At 38.8% G+C, this 14,479-nt stretch overlaps 1 protein-coding gene across 1 annotated transcript in view; it reads right to left on the reverse strand.

Annotated features, from left to right (window-relative positions):
* ME1 (malic enzyme 1) overlaps positions 1-14,479 on the reverse strand; it is a 191,812-nt gene that overhangs the window by 163,535 nt on the left and 13,798 nt on the right. Inside the window, exon 2 of the mRNA XM_060205440.1 lies at positions 1,790-1,923. Coding sequence (XP_060061423.1) covers positions 1,790-1,923 — 134 coding nt within the window. The remainder of the gene's footprint in view (positions 1-1,789; positions 1,924-14,479) is intronic.

Raw genomic sequence — 14,479 nt, forward strand, 5'->3', positions numbered from 1 at the left:
TAACTCACATTCTCAAGGAAGTCTATTGTCATCAAGCAAGTTAACAATGCAAACTGACCATAACCACCCACCCCACATTCTCAGTTCCTCTTATATTAGCATTCTCCACTTTCTAACACTTTAAATAATTAACTTATTGTTTTACTATTAAATACTCTTCAGTAATTTTAATTAGTTTACACACATTCCATAAGGGAAGAGATCTTTATCTATAATTATAATATGCAAAAAAGCATCTAGGACTGAGGTGATAAAAAAATACCTGAGGAATAATCTGTGGTGAAAATTTGAAAGTCATCAGCTCTTATGAAGTAGTTGATAAAATGACCCAGGAAAATAACAAAGTGTCAGAGGCTAAAGGAAGCATGTAATAAGTGGAAGATAAGATTATGAGTTTTATAAATAAACAAATATATATTAGACAAAATGAGTGCATATCTTTTCCTCGCTGTCCCTGTCATGTTTCATAGGCTGATGAAAAAAAGTGATCTTGGCATGGATGGGAGGCTTTCCATAGACTTAGAACACAAACTTTCACTTACCAAAAGCCAACCCATTACTGACACTGCCAAGTGTCTACTTTACCAGCAGAAACCAACTCTGACTCCCTGATATAACACTGTTTAGTTTGATTTAGTAAGCTACTCAAGGCAGGCTTGATTATAATGAACTGTTTCCATTATGGAAAGGACAGTGCTTTAACTTGATATACATTTCAAGGGAGGGATGTTTCCACCAGAATACAAGGAGTCCAGTGAACTGGGAGTTAAGGCTGGACACTGCATGCCTCTGAATAAAAAGGCAAAGAAAGTAACAGTTCTGGCTGGGTAACTAATCTAAACTACCAAGGCGAAATTGGAATTCTACTCCACTGAGGATAGTTGGAAAAGTTCATCTGAAAAATGAGATATTCCTTAGTGTATCTTTGTGGCTATAGTCAACAAAACTACAACCCAGTTTAGACAGGACCCCTCAGTAATAAAAGTCTGGATTAGCCTACATGATACACACACACACACACACACACACACACACACACACACACACACACACACACATATATATAAGCCTACATATATATTATTATATTATATATTAGCCTACATGATACATACACACACACACACACACACATATATATAATAGATATATGTATATATATATATATATATATATATTAAAAGTTTACATCATTGTGTGAAAGTTAAGGGATACTAAACAGAAAAGGAAATATCACCTAAGAGTTTTGCAACCTGTAGTGATAAAAGAGCAAGACATACACAGCAGGCATGACAATAGTTGCAATGGTTTGCTCAAAGATCCACAGCTAGTGATAGTCAGAATCTCTACTTAGGATTGTCAAATGGGAGGTAACTAAATGATCTTTATCTTTTAGCAAAAGGGGAAAATGAACTAAAGTAAGTGATCTAAATTTGAAATAGTGTCGAAATCAAACTTGGAAATTGGGAAAGTACACTTTTATCGACAATGTACTTAAATCTGACAAGGAGTTACATGAACATGTTTTGATCTGTCTAGCACAGCATTCCTGGTAATTTATCTTCACAACAATTTTATTACATGATAAAAATATTATCTCAAGGATATAATTTGGAAAAGTTCTTCAAATATTTCTACAGAGTAGAAAAATCATAGCTATTTATGGACAAATTATCACCAAAGTTAACTTATCTCTCCAAAGTACTTAGTACCTAACTTCCTCACTCAGTAAAATGCAAATGAGACAACTGCCTAAAAGAAACAGAAAAATCACCTTCAAGAGTGTTACCTGTCAAAGTCTGAATTCAGTCGTTCAAAATTCTTAATTATTCTGAGGACTTGGACATCCTGACTGATGAAACAAGGTGGTAATAATCCATGAATGTTCAACTGCTGTCTCTCTTCCAGTGTAAAAGCCAAGTCCTATGGTGAAAAGAGGAACACTAATTTTAGGGAGGAGAGAGACAACAAGGATCATACATACAAAATCCAACAAGCACATGGAACTAAAAATCTGATATTACTCTAAACCTGGCCATTTTATCAAAGGGAAATGAAAAATTGTACCCAAGTCTCAACTACTGTCCTATTAACCACTCCTTCTTCAATAAAACGATTTGGAAAGGGTAAGGGAGATAATACAATGTTTATGCAAAGACTCATGCCTGAGGCTCTAAAGTCCCAGGTTCAATTCCCTATACCACCATAAATCAAAGTTGAGCAGTGCTCTGGTATAAAGGAATAAGAAAAAAAAAAAAAGTGGAGGGAATAACAGCCATCTGACTGTCTGTTAATCATATAATCTTATATCTCAGTTTCCACATCTTTAAATGTTAGAAAACTACATTATCTTCAGATATGTTTCAGATGTTGTTAGGCTAAAATTAGGTAACAGATAAAAGGAAATAATTTGAAGATAAGCAAATGAAACTTAAATTAGCTTTATTAATGCCAATAAATATAAAAATATATAGTAATTTTATTTTATAAATTTTTAAAGTTAAAAATGAATAAGAACAGATGTTCAGCTTCACTGGGGGGTGGGGCATAGACCTTTGGTGGTGGGAATGGTGTTAATATACAGTCCTATTAACTTACAGTCTCACAAATAAATAATAAATAAGTAAATAAAAATTTAAAATGAATAAATCACCTAAGATCTACTTTGCTTTTTTTTTTTTCCAAATAACCGGCCAAAAAATGTCTTGCTTCTGATTCTGAGGTGCCTGTTCTGTTGTAATACACCTCTCACAAGTTATCTTCTATTGATATTATGTACTTCTAAACATACACAATTTTATTTTATTTTATTGTATTGTATTTTAGTGATTTGAAGTTAGGAAGGTTGCTGGCATTCACAAGCACATCAAGATCCCAAGACCGTTTTTCCACCCTCCTAATCCTTCCCACCCCAGAGTCTTTAGTTTTGGTACTACACTCTGCTCAGACCAAGTTTTGCTTGTTTTCCTTTTCTGGTCTTTTTTTCTTAAGTTCCAAATATAAATGAGATCTTCTGATATTTGCCCTTCTTTTTGACTTATCTCACTAAACATAATGTCCTCAAGTTCCATCCAAGATCAAGCAAAGGAGATGACTTCATCATTTTTTAACAACTAAGTAGTATTCCATTGACATACACAAATATTCATTGGCCTATCTTTTCATCACTTTTTCCTTGACACCGTGGTCAACAAGATCTTTCCTCCTTGCTTACCTGCCCTTCAAGACACATCTCAAATGCCTCATTTTTCTCTAAACATTTTCCTAATTCAGCCAGTAGGATCATTAGAATCCTAATGTTAGAATTATGATCTGTCATCTCTTTCTAAGACAATACTAAGATAAATGATGAGGCTTGGCGAAAACACATACACAAAATAAAACTAATGGGTTGGCGCAAAATCCCAGAAGACACTTCAGTAATGTAGAAGACTTCGGGGGACAGAAGCCGGCTCACCTGGTGGAGTGCACATGTACGAGAGCCCAGATGAGCCACCAGTAGCCACACTGGAGCAGAAGCTTCATAAGCAGTGGAGTGCTGCTGAGTTGTCCCTCCTCTTCCTGTCTCTCTCTCTCTCTCTCCCTCTATTTTTGTCTCTCACTATTTAAAAAAGGGAAAAAGAGAAAAAAATGCCACCAGAAGAAGTAGAGTCATGGAAGCACTAACCCTCGGTGATAATCCTGATAAAAGAGGGGGGTGGGGGGGAAAGAGAGAGAATGCCACTAGAGAGAACTTCCTCTAGAAATAAAGAAGCCCCCCAGAGCCCCACCCTACTAGGGAAAGAGAGAGGCAGGCTGGGAGTATGGACCCACCAGTCAATGCTCATGTTCAGCAGGGAAGCAATTACAGAAACCAGACCTTCCACCTTTTGCATCCCACAATGACCTTGGGTCCATACTCCCAGAGGGTTAAAGAATAGGAAAGCTATCAGGGGAGGGGATGGGATAGGGAGATCTGGTAGTGGGAATTGTGTGGAGTTGTACCCCTCTTATCCTATGTCTCCTTTTTTAAATAAATAAAAAAATTTAAAAAAAAAAGAAAAGAAATAAAGAAGCCCCAAAAGAAGTCTCTTTAACTATACTGTGGCAGCTGCTCCTTTGAATCCAGCAAAAGTCATCAACACGAATGTCAAGTGCATTCATTATAATTGCTGCTGATGTTTCATACAGAACCTGCATGGCTAGGAACTTGTTCTCTGACTTCCATTGAATATTTCCACAGCCATCCCCCTCAGTCCCTGAAAGATTAATATAATGTTAGCACAGTGACTCCTGAGTCTTTGGAAAGACTTATTATTCTGGGGATAGGACGGATCATTTCACTAATGCCAAAGGTGGATAGCCAGTTCTAGTTGGCAAGGAATGAAAATACTCAACCTGAGGAAATAGATGACAGTCAACAGATGAACAACTCTCTTCTAATCTTTTATTTGGATAAGTCTGTTACTCATGTCATGACGGAAAGCCTTGCATTTAATTAGAGTCCTGTATCAGGGAGGCAGATGGAAGAAAAACTAAATGGCTTTTCTTTTTGCCTCCAAGGTTACTGCTGGGGCTTGGTGCCAGCACTATTCATCCACTGCTTCCAGCAGCCATTTTTTTTTTCCTTCCTACCCCTACCAATCCCCAACAGGACAGAGAGAAATTGAGAGGAGGAGGGAGACAGAAAGATAGACACCTGCAGGCCTGCTTCATTGCTTGCGAAGCATCGCCCCTGCAGGTGCGGAGTGGAAGCTCAAACCCAGGCCCTTGCACAAGTCCTTCCACATAGTAGTGTGCAGTTAACTGTGTGTGTCACCACCTATCCCCATATTTGGGTTTTCTACTGAAGACTGTTGCTGGAGGTCTTTGAGTTGCCTGGAAGAGCCAACTGGAACCAATGACTCCAGAAATTCCAAAGTAAGTAGTCATGCATAGTCTGAAGCACCAGAGTCCCAGGTTCAATCCCCAGCATCACCATAAGCCAGAGCTGAGCAGTGCTCTGGTTATACAAACAGAAACCACGTACGTCATGATTTCTCTAAAGGTGTCGAAGCATTATCAGTACAACTGAAGTCCCGCTGCAAGATATTTTACTCCATTAGCCGCTCCTCGCAAGATTCTCCCCCCTTTTATTGCCCTGTTATCGTTGTTATTGTTGTTGTTATTGCCATTGTTGTTGTTGGATAGGACAGAGAGAAATTGAGAGAGGACTGGGAGACAAAGGGGGAGAGAAAGATAGACACCTGCAGACCTGTTTCATTGCTTGTGAAGCGATCCATCCCCCTGCAGGTGGGGAGCTGGGGGATTGAACCTGGATCCCTGTGCTTTGTGTCACATGCGTTTAACCCGCTGTGCTACTGCTCGCCCCCCCAAAGAAAGATTCTAAAAGCCCCCATTGCTATAGCGCTAAATGTAAGGGGTGAGGGTCTATCCTCTAGAATTCGTTTTAACAGCCCCCCCGCCGCTCCTCACCTGCAGGGGAGTCGCTTCACAAGCGGTGAAGCAGGTCTGCAGGTGTCTTTCTTTCCCCTGTCTTCCCCTCCTCTCCATTTCTCTCTGTCCTATCCAACAATGATGACATCAAGAACAACAACAACAATAATAATAAATACAACAATAAAACAACAAGGACAACAAAAGGGAAAATAAGTAAAATTTTTTTAAAAAATGGTAAGCATACTAGACACTGAAAATACAACTGGAGGGAGTCGGGTGGTAGCGCAGCAGGCAGGTGGCGCAAAACGGGAGGACCAGCATAAGGCTCCCCACCTGCAAGGGTGTCACTTCACAGGCGGTGAAGCAGGTCTGCAGGTGTCTTTCTCTCCCCCTCTCTGTCTTCCCCTCCTCTCTCCATTTCTCTCTGTCCTATCCAACAACGGCGACATCAATAAAAACTACAACAATAAAACAATAAGGGCAACAAAAGGGAATAAATAAATAAATATTTAAAAAAGAAAGAAAATACAACTGGGAAGACTATGGAAGTGACACAGTGATAAAGCACCTGCTCTGCATTTGTGAGGTGTTGGGCTTGATCCCTGGTACCACATGACAGCAACAAAGATAAAAAAGTCAGAACTCTATGGATGGTGGAAGAGTGCTTTGTGCTCTGCTGCTTCTCTCTCTCTCTCTCTCTCTCTCTCTCTCTCTCCTTCCCTCCCTCTACACACACACACACACACACACACACACACACACACACATTTTTTTAAAGGGAGGGCGGCAGGTATCTCATATCTTAATATCTCACTGGTAAAGTACATGTATGAGACCCTGAATTCAACCTTATTACCATCAAGGAAGAATGACCATTCAAAGTAAAACATCAGGCTCAGGGGAAAAAAAAAAAACTAGTATAGCCACAGGCTCTTTGGAATATATCTAAAATATGCCTACTAGCTATCTACAAAACGGAGACCCCCCAACTCTTCATTTGCACTATTCCAGCCTTTAGGTCCATGATTGTTCAATAATTTGTTTGGCTTTGTATGTTAACTCTCTTTTCAGCTACCAGGTTCCAGATGTTAGCATGATGCCAACCAGACTTCCCTGGACAGACAACCCCACCAATGTGTCCTGGAGCTCTGCTTCCCAAGAGGTCCATCCTACTTGGCAAAGAGAGAGGCAGGCTGGGAGTATGGATCCACCAGTCAATGCCCATGTTCAGTGGGGAAGCAATTACAGAAGCCAGACCTTCCACCTTCTGCATCCCACAATGACCTTGGGTCCACACTCCCAGAGGGTTAAAGAATAGGAATGCTATCTGGGGAGGGGATGGGATACGGACTTCTGGTGGTGGGAATTGTTTAGAGTTGTACCCCTCTTATCCTATGGTTTTGTCAATGTTTCCTTTTTATAAATAAATAAATTTAAAAAACATCATGAAATCATGAAATAACTCACTGGAATGAGACAGACTTATCTATAGTAACAACATTTGAAAAAGAAAACCCAATGTTGCTAGCAAGAAATGAAAAGTTGAGAAAGTATAAATGAAAAAAAATTTATCAAAAACATATGAAAACATGTGAAGAAGCAGTTAGGATTCTAAATCTAATGCCTTGAAAATCTGCCTGCAAAAACAATAATCAAACTATCAGCATTCTGAGAACAAGATTTATTGTCAGAAGTACTCACATATGCTCCTTCATTCACTTCATAATAGCCCTTAACAAGCATATAGTCAGCCAGTCTTCTTATATAAATATTCCAGTGTCTGGTCTGAAACTAATGCCTAAATCTAGTAGGTCTCCAATATTTTATGTCGGTTAAGTAATAAAGCCATCTGGATATCTCTTGATATCCTTTGATGTGTAGTAACTACAAATCCCCATACACCATTTGCCAAGTTTTCCAAGACAATAAAGTGCCAGTCCAACTCTTTTTAGAAAAACAGGACTTAGAAATCAAGGGAACTCAGCCAAGCTAAAGTCCTATGATTATATTCATATTCTATTACTATCCTTTATGAATTAAAAATAAATAACCTTAGATCTTTAAATTCCAAAAAAATTAAAAGTATAAGGAATGATTTGATTTAAACCACACTGTAAAGGAATGGTATCAGTGCAATCCCTATAAAAGAGAAGCTTCCACCAAAATAGCCGGACAAAATAATAAGTAGAGTTTTGAACCACTTAATAATGCTTGTTCTATAATACAATTTTGCATGCTGAGAAATATTGAAATGTTTTAATAATATTTTAATATTAACATTTGTAGAAGTTTATAAAGAAGCTAGGTATGTCTAAAACTATACAGTAAAGCACCAGTTTAATACAGTAAAAGCTGATGTAACACATATCTGTTTCAAAGACTTTTACCTAAGGGTTGTCCTTTAAAGCCTATCTAACAATGGAAACTATATCCAAAGCATAGATGCAGGCTCTGTCATTTGATTTCTACTGAGTCTTTCATGTAGTTGAAAGCTTAAACATGTGTGCATATATTGGGTTTCCATCCACCTATAATTCTAATTCCCTAAAAGATTACACTTATGCACTTTAGGTAAAACTGTAGTTGTTTTTTTTTTTTTTTTTCTTTCTCTTTTTCCTTTCTTTTACTTTCCCGACTCCTACCAAAAACCTTTTGGACTAGATTCCTAGAAAACAGAATAGTATGTTGTTTCACTGCCCAGGGCAGCAAACAGAACAACTATTCTTTTGGACTGTACTAATTAATCTACGTATATCTCTTTGAGAAAACTGAGACTATTAAGTAGAAATGAAAACAAAATTCCAGGCATAACAAGAGACTTACATTAGAACCTATGTTTGCAGAGGTCAATCATTCTGAGAAAGAACCTTTGTTCTGAGTAATTTATCAAAAAAGATTATCATAAAAAACAGAATATATTCTGTTCTATCATTAGTATTTATAATAAAGTTCAGTAGTTTGACCTATTTATATTACACATTAATTAGGATCAAGCTGAGCGGCCAAAAGGAAATATTTGAATAAAAAAAAATTTAAGAAAGTAATATACAAGTGTCAGACAGAGATGAACCTAGTTGATACTATGTTACCATGCAAAAAGACCTGGGTTTAAATCCCTGGTCCCCACCGGTTGGGGGGAATCCTCATGAACAGTAGAAAAGTGCTTCAGGTGTCTTTCTCTTGCTTTCTGTCTCCCCTTCTCTCTCAGTCTCCGTTTCTATCATATAAATAAGAAAGTAATATATACATATATGATAACACATATATGATGATTTATTATGGTAACAGAATTTGTGCATTTAAATGTCTGAGGCCATATTAGGGCAGAGATGTTTTTATTTGTTGTTCAACTAGTGAATCCAGAATGTCTAAAATAATAACTTTCACTTTGCAGGCAATTAACAAAGTATTATATTAATAAACTATGGATATCCTGACACCATAAATATATAATTTCTGTTGTATGTTTCAGTGTACACAAAGCATGATTCCTTCAAGTTCCATGCAGGTTAAGGCAAAGGAATCATCTTTTCAATTTCTTTATCTACTACATAAGAATAAATACTTATAGAACACAAATATAGGAAACATGTGATTCATTTGATTTCTGAAAGAATAAAATGAGAAGACATTTTTATCCATGTAGCACATAGTATTTGCAACAGAAATCTTGGAAGTACCATTTTTTTTATCACAACTTTGAAATAATGGTGGTTTCAGAGTCACAGGGAGGTTGTTTTACAGTATGACTAGCCATGCAAGCTAACCACTGCCACAACCTTTGTACTGACCTCTTTTGAAATATAATTTTGGTAGAGAGAGCTCACAAGGTAAAATGTGTGCCTGACCATGTGCACTGTCCAGGCTTGAGTCTCAGGTTTGAGGTGCTATAGCATTCGAGGAAGGAGAGTTAAGGGAAGATGACCAGAGGAGACCAGTGAGGGGAGGAAAAAAGGAAGGTCATTCAAAAGTAGCAATAGGTATAGGTGTAACCTAGAAAGGAAGAGAAGGTGTTGCGGGTTCAAGAATCAGGGCCAACCAATAGAGTCAACAAGGGGGGGGGACTTTATTAACCTTAACAGGCCACAGAAAGAGTTCATGCTTTTAAAGAATTCTGTGCCCCTAACAAAGGGATGCTTAAAAAGAGGGTGCAGGCTGAGAGCAGAAAGCTCGCTACAGAAGCAGAGGCTGCAAGGTTAAGGTTAAGAACTCGAACCCACTGCTCAGGGTCTGGTTGCCTTAGTTACTGTTATGGTTACTGTTACCTTTTCCTGCACAGCTGTGTCTGTGAAAGTTCAGCCTCAGCATAAAATACACCACTGGGGGGAGGGGAGGGAGGGATACTTTCTCAAGGTCTCCTATTATCTGGGGCTTCTCTCCTTACAGTTTGGTTAGCTAACTCTTTCTTTGCTTTGATATTCTTTTTTCCACCTAAAAGGCAGGGCCATGGGGGCGGAGGAAGGCAAATATATACAAATATAGTTATAGAAATAATATTCTATCCATACTTGTGACCTTGAGAGAACGATTTCTAGTGGAGAAAATGGGGACACAGAACTGTGGTGGTGGGAACAGTGAGGAATAATATATACCCTTGTTACCTCTCTATCTCTGGGGCTATCACTGGGGCTAGGTGTGGGCACTATGAATACACAGCTCCTGGTGGCCATTTTCCCACTTATTAGATAGGACAGAGAGAACTGAGAGGGGAGAGGGGAGGTAGGTAGAGAAAGAGAGAGAGAGAGAAAGGAAGAGAGAGAGAGAGACCTGCAGACTTGCTTCACCGCTTGTGAAGTGAATCCTCCTGTAGGCGGGGAGCCAAGGGCTGGAACTGGAACTTAGTACTTTTGTTTACTTTATCTCGTAATTTTGTAAATCAATATTAAATTACTAATAAAAAGGGAAAAAAGATAAAAATATGAAGGGACAACAAAAATGGTAGGAAATATACAAAAAGTAAAGGAGTCTGCCATTACCAGACCTCCCTTGTAAGTTACTGAAAGGAGTGCCACAAAGAAAGAAGCAAGGGGGGCCAGCTGGTGGCACAGCTGGTTAAGCGCACACATTACAGTGCTCAACGTCACAGGTTTAAACCTATGGTCCCCACCTGCCAGGGGAGGGGGGGAGCTTCACCAAGTGGTGAAGCAGGGCTGCAGGTGTCTCTTTGTCTCTCCTTCACTATCTCCCCCTCCGCTCTCAATTTCTCTCCCTCCCTACCTAATAAAAAGAAAAAAAAAGAAACAAGGACCATTTAACTGTTAACCAATTGATACAAAATTAAACAACTGCAGAAACACAGCCATTGAAATATGAAACCATTTTAAAGTGTGAAAGGGGAGAAAAAAAATGGGTAGATGCTATTCAAGCAAAGAATGGTGACATTTAAAGTTTAAAAACAAACAAACAAACAAACAAAACCAGGCTCTTTTACTTTCCAAACTCTCCTTTGTCTCTTCCTGTGGCTGACTGCCTTTTGTTTTGAGGGTGCTGTGTGTCCCAGAGTTGCTGGGGCTTTTGGAGGGAAGAGGAAGAAGAGCATAGGAGAAAGTGGATGCTTCTCAGGTAGGGGGGGACTGGAGGGAAGCAGCCAGCCTGTCCCTGGTCAGAAGACCTGGAGCAGCAGCGATGGCTTCAGTGGTCCTGGGTGGCAAGCTAAGACCACAGGACTGCCGGCTTTTTCATAATCACTTCCTCTCTTCTCTGTAAAAGGCAGCTTTCCATGTCAGATTCCTTGTAGACCTTTTGTGTTTCATCCTGACAAGTGTCCTGGGCACCTTGCTCTTAAGTGATTTGCAGATAGAAAAGTTACAGAACTTTTTGTACCTTTAAGTCTAGGTTCTGCGAGGTTATGTCATGGTGTTTGGATTGTGCAGAGCTTGACCAGGGAATTCAGCTAGGTCACCTGGGTAGTACACACTGAGTACATCAGAATGTCCTATATAGGCCCCTGAGGACTCAGGGTGGGGTGGAGAGCTTCATGGCTCTGCTAGAGTTCAGAGGGACCCTTGGCTGGCAAGGAACACTAGACTTTATCCCCCCGCCCCCAGTCCCCAGTGAAAGGGCTTTAGGAATGGAGGTGTTCTGGAATATTCTAATTTTTTTCTTGATTTAATAATGATCAACAAGTCCGTTGGATAAGAGAGATACAATTCCACACAATTCCTACCACCAGTGACGTTATCTGTAAATCTTATATCTGGAGAAAACCAAGGGAATATATGAGATTCTCTAGATCCCAAGTGCCAGAACATGCTATTGTAAGCTATCTTCTAGCACCACCTTAACGAACTTTACAGACTTTTTTTTTTTTTGACCAGAGGAGTATACTTCTGGCTTCTGGTGTGACTAGGGTTTGAACCTAAAGCACTGCTGTCTAAACTGAGAAGAAAGGAAGAGAAGCTGAATTCATGTTTATAATTATACTGTAAACCATTAACCTCCCCTCAATAAAATGGTTAAAAAATAAAAATTTACAAGTCCCTCTTAGATGTATTTGCATATAACACATATACATAAATTACACATAATACTTTTCTATATAACACATTTACACGCAGGCACAATCCTCTTGTCTTTTTAAATGATGTCATTTTTTCTTTAGTGCTTTTTAATTTTTTTCTACATATTTTCTTCTTTTTCTCATCCTTATCATATAAAAGACCTTGAGCTTCATTGGTGATTTTGAAATTATTTTGTACTTAAATTCATTTTGTGGTATTGCACATTAAGTTCAATCCATTTTGAATCAAAAAGGAAAGAACAGAAAAAGGAAGGTTGGTATATTGCACCAAGGTAAAAGACTCTGGGGTGGGGTGTGTGTGTGTGTGGGGGGGGTGTTCAGGTCCTGGAATATGATGGCAGAGGATGACCTAGAGCAAGTTGAATTGTTAGTAAAAAAAACTATTTTATTTTACTGTCAACTGTAAGCTGTTAATCCCTCCAGTAAAGAAAGAAGAAAAAGAAAAAGGAAGTAAGAAAGATAGGAGAAAAAAAATGTCCACTGGGTACAGCAGAGCTGTACAGGTACTGAACATCAGCACTAATCCTGGTGACAAGATACATATCTTTTTGCTATTTTAAGTCTCCAATAGAGAAGAATATATGATTTCATACATTTATTTGATATCAATATTTGATAGTGGATTTATCATGTAACACTATTCTATTTATTTAATTAAAGCCATGTTATAAAAAATTCATAGACCCCCCCCACCTGCAGGGGAGTCGCTTCACAGGCAGTGAAGCAGGTTTGCAGGTGTCTTTCTCTCCCCCTCTTTCATCCCCTCCTCTCTCCATTTCTCTCTGTCCTAACGACGACGACATCAATAGCAACAATAATAACTACAACAACAAGGGCAACAAAAGGGGGAAAAAGCAAAATTAAAAAAAAAATTAATAGATTTCAAAGACCAGGTGGTGGTGTACCTTGTATAGAGCACAGGTTACACAATGTGCAAGGACTCAGGTTTGAGCCCCTGATCCCCATCTCAGTAGTAGTGAAGCAGTGCTGCAAGTATCTTTCTTTCTCTCTTTCTATCTCCCCCACCCTTTCAATTTCTGGCTGTCTCTATCCAATAAATAAAGATAATTTTAAAAAATCTATAGGCTTCATTAAATTTCCAAAAGGGCTTTGAAACAAAATATGTTAAGAAACATTACAACTTCAGAAGAACCATTACTGTGCTTTAGTTTCCTAAAAGATAAATATTCCCTATATATCCACATGATATTCCCAGAAATGCCACAAGATGGCTTCCTTACTTCAGATCCACATTTGGGTATTTTCAGTACTGTCTCCTCTCACAGCTATTTTATGGGAGACTGAAATTTACTATATTGGTCAGGGTTCTCCTGAGACACTGAATCAACAGGATGTATATATGTACATCATACATATGAATATAATTACTATAAGCAATTGGCAAGCTGGTGACCCAGGAGAGTGACAATGTAATTCCAAGCCAAGTCCCAAAGCCAGAAAAAGTGAGGCAAATGGACAATACACTTACAGTCTGGAGATCAATAGACTCAAGACCCAGGAAGAGCCAGTATTTCCATTCAAACCCAAATGCAGGAAACAACTGCTGTCCCACCCTGAAGACAATCAGGGAAGAGGAGCTCTCTTTTCATCATAGGACTGTCTGCCTTTTTTTCTTTTCAAGATTTCACCTGATGTGAAGAAGCTCACACTCAGTAAGAAGGAAAGTCAGCTTTGCACAGTTACCAACTTTATCTCATCCAGAACACCTTCAGAGACACACTCAGAATAAGACTTGACCAAATGTCTGGCCACCCAGTGACCTAGTCAAATTAATACAAAAGTAATCATGTTCACCAAATATTTATTAAGTAAATATTTAATGCTTCTAGGAACCAGTCAAACAGTGGTCTGTGAAATACAGTCCACAAGCTCATGAAGTTTACAGTCTCTAGGTAACAGGCCAGTGTAGAAATAGCAGCATAAATAAGTATAAAGGGACTGGATGGTGACACACTTGGTTCAGCAGACACATTACAGTATACAAGGATCTGGGTTCAAACCCCAGTGGCAGGGATGGGGAGCTTCGTAAGTGGCGAAGCAGTGCTGCAGGTGTCTCTTTCTCTCACCCTCTCTTATCTTCCCTTCACAATTTCTCTCTTCCCTATCCAATATAAATAATAAAACTACTAAATGAATAAATATAAAATAATAACACATTAAGTACAAAAGAAATTTAATTTATGGTCTGATTTAATTTAGAGTGCAGAAAGGGAGGAAGTCAACTGAGTGAGCAGTGATGTTAAAATGGGATTCAAAATATAGAGGTCACATAGGCTCCTAAGCTGAATATGGGCCCCCAATCACATCAAATCAATGGGGTTTACAGTCAACAGTATTTATACACCTTTCCCATATTTGGGAGCTACTCTTGTCCCTGATCCAGCTTTCTGGTCCTTTTTGCAGCCATGACACCATTTCCCCAGACAATAACTTGGATCCACCTGCATATCAGATTTCAGGCTCAGGGAGAAAAAAAAAATAGTATAGCCACAGGCCCTTTGGAATATAAGCAAAATATGC

The sequence above is a fragment of the Erinaceus europaeus genome, chromosome 13 (genome assembly GCF_950295315.1).
Source record: "Erinaceus europaeus chromosome 13, mEriEur2.1, whole genome shotgun sequence".
Lineage (NCBI taxonomy): Eukaryota > Metazoa > Chordata > Mammalia > Eulipotyphla > Erinaceidae > Erinaceus > Erinaceus europaeus.